Raw genomic sequence first — 6,389 nt, 5'->3', positions numbered from 1 at the left:
TTCCAGGCAACTTTGTCAAAGTGGTTCAGTGCTTCAGAAAGCTTCGGTTTCACCACCACTAGGCAAAAGTTGCAATGATGGCTAAGGTGACCCATTCAATGGGTAAAATAATAATAAATAAAAGTCAGATAGCCAGCTTTACAGTGTCACATTTCATTGATTAATTTGGTGTTCCTGTTCAACCACTAGATGGCAACACCAGACATAAAATATTCATACTATTCAGTATTTTTTGTATAGCTAGGCTATTTAAATGTCTCAAATACAATAAATTTGGTTCCACAATAAAACACACATTAACAGATACATTGTCATCTAATAGTTTGCCCATGAAATCACATTTAGCACAGTCTACAATTTATAGCCATCATGGATGCCATAGCGATAATCAAATCAAATTACACTATCATCAAAACTGTAATTAATCAAAATTTTCCAGAACATATTCAGTTTATATTTGGCTGGCAATATGCAATCAATACAACTATTTACAATTCAACATTTGGAGAGTACAACATAACACAACTCACCATTTAAGAACACACTCACTCATCACTTGTATTGGAATTTAGCTCGCCTCTCTTTCAAGCAAGCAAAGCGATCAATCACCCTCTCATTGAAATCAGGCATGTTCCTGACAAGTTCTCTCTCCATGGAAAGCAGGCCCAATGCATTCAGACGTTCCTGTCCCATTGTATTTCTCAGGAATGTCTTGAACCTCTTTAAGGTGGAGAAACACCTCTCAGCTTCAGCTGTTGTCATTGGAGTGATTATGAGGATGTTCAACAGCGCCACAGTCTCAGAGAAGGTTTCCTGGAGGTTGTAGCTCTGTAGAACCTGGTACAGAGCCAGTGCACTGCAGGAGCCCCTGAAGTCTGGACTTTCGTAGATGAGAGAAAGCTCAGTCCTGAGCCTCTCCTTGTGTAGCATGGGGTATGCCCTCATGGTGGTATTCAGAGCCTCTTCAGGGAATGTTTTCAGATGCCGGTCAAACAGCTCTGCCTCTAGCAGCACGGCACTCACAAGGTAGCTGGTGAAGGAGAACCTGTCTTTGGCATGGCCCAGGATTGTTTCACAGATCTGTTAAAATGATAAAAATGTATAGTCAGTAACACACAATTGTAAAAAAAAAAATTCTACTGGTGTTGGCATGAATGTGGCCATGATCTACTGTATCTACTGTCTCACAGTTCCAAAGTATGCATTTTATTATTCATGCAGACTTATTACTGTATCCTTGTGTGAGTATAATGGACAAGTAATGGGTGAGTAAAACAAATGACTACCATCCATTACTGAATTACTGAAAAAGAGATTGTGACTTTATCACTTGGTTCCAACACTTGAGTATGCCTACATCATTGGTCAGTAGTGAATGCAGATACCTCTTTTGACAGCCTCTGCTACTCTTGTTCATAAGGCTCTCCTTGATCTTGTGGTACCTGGTGCTTCTTGCTGCTGCTGTTGAGAGGAGCTTTGGTCCCTGAAGGGAGACAGATCAAAAGTGTGAGAATATGATGACAGTATGTCAATGCCATTATCAATAATTACTCTCTTTAAAAAAAACAGTAATACTAGTAAGTAATAAAAAATTGCCGCGAAACTCTTTCATTCACCAATATTTTGTTATGATACGCTAGTGCTATTCCCCTCTGAGTCCGGGGGTTAGCGGTTATCAACACCCGGGGTCTGTAGGTTGACCTACTGACCTCTGACCTGGACGATATCATCTCCGACCGCTGCCCGGCTCATTCTGATAATAGTCATTCCGCTTCGGCATTCGGGTCCATTTTTAGTGCAACTAGCCAGAGCTTTAGTAAGTCTAGGTTGCGGAGAGGAAGCTGAACTTCGTCCAGCTGCTCATTTTGTTCAGACAAGTCGGACACACGCAGAAACGAACCGTAGCATTAGCGATAGCAACAAGGCGCGCCGCAGTCGGAGATGACATCATCCAGATCAGAGGTTAGTAGGTCAACCTACAGACCAACAGCTAACCCCGGACTCAGAGGGGAATAGCAGTAGCGTATCATAACAAAATATTGGTGAAATTAACGAATTTTGCGGCAGAGAATGTGTTATTTAGAGGCTACATTGCACTGCCCTGTGTACTTGCATTATACAGATATACGCGGCTCTCAGCTGGATCTAATTTCGTTGGAACGACTTGTAATGACACCAAAGTTATCTGGGTGAGTAAATGATCGTATTTTATGCTAGAAATAAGGTCCAGATTGTAAAAAACGGTTATTATCCATTAATAATCAAAAGAAATATACCATCTGACCCATTTAAAAAAAAAAAAAACAGTGTTATGAGTATGAAAAGCCTCAGAGTTATCAATGTCCTGTATCAAATCATGAATGCTGGCAGTGAATATGCCAACAGCTTCCTCCTTGTTGATCTTCTGGAGGGATCTGGAAAGGGGAGCCGCAGCAGACGAGGACAGGACAGTGCTGCACTCTCGCACTCTCAGAGAATCCATGAGGAGCCAAAAATGCTGACAGACATGAAAGACATATGTGAAAGGCAGAAGATTACAGTACATAAATAACACAAGATATACAAACTGAAATACAAGTTATGATACTTTTTCATCAGAAATCACAAGAAGACCCTTACCTGCTTTATTTTTGCACAAGTTCCCTCCTGCGTCTCAATGTTTCTTTCCGTTGGAGTTACTTACTTCAGTTTCTCCACAACAGGCTGAGCAGTTAGTAAATAGAGACATAAGCTGGCTTTGGCACACAATGAACTTGTCAGTAGCCCTGAAAAAAGAAAATTACCTATTAATTTGCACCATGACACATCTTGGGCTGTGCCTGGAAAGCTAGGATAATAAGAGGTCAATCTTTATACAAATATGTAACTTAATACATTCAATGGTTGGTTTACTACATATACCCTTGTCCAACCTGCAATCCCATACAACAGCTCTGTCACAGAATGTGTTCAAGTGTGTTAAAAATGGAGGTCAGATAGTGTTGGAGTTGTACCGCCTGTATGCATATAGATAGCATATATAACTCGAAAAATTGTATTTCCTGCGAAAATACAGCGTGAATGCTGACGGCTGAAGTGATTTCGGAAATCTGCTGAATGTGCTGGAAAACACTTGCCTAATGCATAAAAAATGCATACAACTATGAGAATGAATGGTCAAGAATTTGCAGAAAAAGCTGTCTTTTTTCAAAAGCTGAAAAGTCAAAGGCGGAAAAGTAATAGGTTCAAAGAGCTTAAAAAGCTGAACATTTTGATAATTGGATGGTTTCTCTAGCTGAACATGAAGCTGAATATTTGAAAAGGATGAAAAGGCTGAAAAGCTGAAAAGTAATAGGCTGAAAGAGCTTAAAAAGCTGAACAGTTTGACAGCCAAACAGTTTCTGTAGCTGCATATGCTGGAGCAATAGCAGAACCAAAGTTGAAAATGTCCCCATAAGAATGAATGGGAAAACACCTCCCAAACTCCTGCAGGTTTAGAAAAAAGTGTAATGGTTATGGCCAAAATATGTATACAGTGAGTAACAGGAGACATTGCTGAACCATGTGATGTCTTTTTTATTTCTGTAAAGTGAAAAATGAGGGAGCCAGAGCGAGAGACAAAACCGGTACCGTCTGCTCCACTCCAGAAATTTAGGCTCAAAGTTAACACTGCAGCTTATGGGGGAGTTGCTGGAGTGCTTGTCGCTCGAGGGCTTCTACAGCCAAAAGTTTAAGTCCTACATCTGAAATAAGAACATCACCTGAAAGCCAACAAGATTTCCTACATTTCTATGTATATATTGTCTATGTGAAGTAAAAGCTGTGGGACCCAAATCAAGATGAAGAGAGTTTTTTCTCAAGTTTTTGCAGCTGCTCTCCACTCTAGCGATGTCACCCACTCTAGCTCACGCAAATGTTATAAAACAAGACTTACAAGTGGCTGTTCACGTTCAGCTGAGTCTCTGTCTGATCCGTTACTGTCTCCTGCCGGGGCGGCAGCACCAGCAGCTGCTGACAGACAGCGGTCCGGATGAGGCTGTCGGCACCGAAGGCACCGCACCGCACCGGGGGTTGGAGGGGAGAGGGGGGCGGGGGGTCGCACAGTTCTTGCTTCGGAATCCCAGTTGAACTCCATCAGATCGCTGGAGTGATAATCCTCTGGTTTAAACTGAGCGACACACAACCGAGTTTTTCGTAGCTGACGCAGAGGTCAAGCCCCGTCTCTTCAGCTGCACAACACGCACCCAGGCACGGAAGATAGCACCGTTTTTTTTCTGGTGGACCGGTGGACTCGATGTCGTGACAGGCTGGAGTTTGTGAAACCACCACAAACTGAATAATTTACCATGTCCATGATAACGCAATCCAAACCTGCTGTAAACACACTGACTCACGATAAGACGACCGCTCTGACAAATAGCCATCTGCTCCCACACTAAGCTATGGCAGCTGCTAGCATACAACTCCCTCTTGTGACGTAATATGACGCGATGTTGGAAAAAAAAAAAGAGAGAGACAGAGAGAGTTTTTAGGCGCTGTGCTCACTTTTTCGGTTAAATTTGTGCTCTTGTGTCTTGAAAAAACATTTCAAATCCTCACTCAACTTTTCAAATGGTATTTTTCACACATTACATTTATTTTGTAAACCAGTATAACCTGCAATATGAAAAATCCTTAGGCACACTTGTATTGGGGGGTCAACCACCGTGCAAAATTTAGGGTCTCTAGGGTCAAAGGGGGCCATTTAAGGCCAAAAAAGACATGTAAAACTGTTTAACAAAAATATCAAAACTTTATTCTAAATGAATACGATTTGAGTATGTTGCTCAGCTAAAATTGTAATACAAGAACATTTTGGTCCCATAATTGGAGCGTTCTTCGCTTTCCTAGTGGCCAGCAGTTGTGAGCTTTTGGAATAGATAACAAGTTTCAAGTCATTCAGTTTGTTGGAATGGTGAGCCTCATTTGGTTTAAAAATGTGAAAGTTTGAAGGCCCGCCTACCAAAAAGTAGATGTTTAATCAAAGCCAAACCAATGCTTATCTACTCATCTGGGGCTACAGAACAACATATCAAAAGCTCAGACTTCCACGACCTCTATAAAAAAAATGCTATAAATTTGTCAGTATGTCAGAGGGTGTAACACCCTTGGGTTTTTGAAAAGGACCTTTTTTCTAAATGACTTATATTTTGCTTTCGTATTCTTGTGTAGGGGCCCCAAGACAACCTCCATGCAAATTTTGGGGTCTCTAAGGTGAAAGGGGGCTGCATGGCAGCCAAAGAGACAGGGGGTATTAAAGGTGAAAAAACAGGATTGAAGGGATTTAGCCAGATTTTTATGTTGCTCACTTATAAGTGTCATACAAAAATATTTTTGTCCCATAATGATTAGAGCTTTCTAAAGCTACTTAGCTTTCCTATTCAAAACACTCTGTACACATTCAGGATGACAAACTCTGTTATTCCTCTTAATCTGCACACAAATGCACCAGTCTGCTTCGAGTCGGATTATGCTGACCACTGGGGCATACCTTTTATGCAAGAGTGTTACTGTTCTGTGCATGTTTAAAATACTTTTATTAAAACATGTTACTGTATATCCTACTGTATAGCCTCCCCTTTCACCCCCTCCATGCCCCCGGCTTTACTGTGCGGTCCCGGCCGGTGGAGCCCCCGCTGCACCATCCACCGGGCCGCCGGTAATGCTCCACTGTCACACCAACTGGGGTAAAAGTCCTCGCAGACATTTCATGGGACACATAAATAATCAAAGTGCACGTGCAGCTAGTGGAAACGAGCCAGGAAAGAGCATGCATGACAGCGTGACGTGAGCATTTCCTCAGAATGATTGACATGTTGGAGGACAAATAAGATGATCCACCCGGGGTGCTGCATTTGCAATGTTATAAAAGGTTGGCCACCAGAAAAATATCTATGACCCAGTAGGATTACAACCTATATGGACAAGCAAGTTAATTTTTTGCTGGAAATCCAATATGGCCACCACAATATTAGCCCCTGTATAATTGAGGTGAATAGGGCAAAAATTTAAACTAAGAGATATATCCATGAAACTTCACAGGTTGATCACTGACATGAATAAGAACATCCTTTGTATTGGAGGTTTCCATGAATATATATTTAAATATGCAAATAGGGCATTATTTGATTACATTTGCCTTAGCCTAACCCTAACACTGTAAAGTAACTCGGATTAATGGGTAGTCGGACTTTTGGGTGGTCGGACTGACGTATGCTCCCCCAATTCTGTATGGAGGCAATTTCCCGAGCAGCATCAGAAATCTCTCTAGTGAGAGGGAGAAGACAGACTTCAAAGCTAAGGCTGTTAAGAGAGGACTCAGGGTGGGGGAGGGGATGCCACCATAGGATGCCACTCAACAGGCTTAGAAA

General features: G+C 41.8%; 1 protein-coding gene across 2 annotated transcripts; it reads right to left on the bottom strand.

The window, feature by feature from the left end:
- Window positions 1-11: 11 nt before the first annotated feature.
- LOC311253986 (uncharacterized protein) lies at window positions 12-1,695 on the bottom strand. 2 transcript variants are annotated; one of them, XR_014622128.1, is made up of 2 exons: window positions 1,386-1,695; window positions 12-1,080 (listed from the first exon to the last, which is right to left on the bottom strand). XR_014622128.1 is itself a non-coding variant. In XM_084384413.1 (2 exons), exons 1-2 carry the CDS (start codon window positions 1,536-1,538, stop codon window positions 553-555), a joined length of 624 nt encoding a protein of 207 aa, XP_084240539.1. In that variant the 5' UTR covers window positions 1,539-1,695; the 3' UTR covers window positions 12-552. The 2 variants fall into 2 exon arrangements, 1 of the variants encoding a protein (XP_084240539.1); XM_084384413.1 differs by having other exon boundaries at window positions 1,443-1,695.
- Window positions 1,696-6,389: the final 4,694 nt, after the last annotated feature.

The sequence above is a fragment of the Pagrus pagrus genome (assembly GCF_965226575.1).
Source record: "Pagrus pagrus genome assembly, contig: HAP1_SCAFFOLD_105, whole genome shotgun sequence".
Taxonomy (NCBI): Eukaryota; Metazoa; Chordata; class Actinopteri; order Spariformes; family Sparidae; genus Pagrus; species Pagrus pagrus.
Note: the sequence above shows the minus strand (reverse complement) of the source record. Positions and strands in the feature narration are given on the sequence as shown.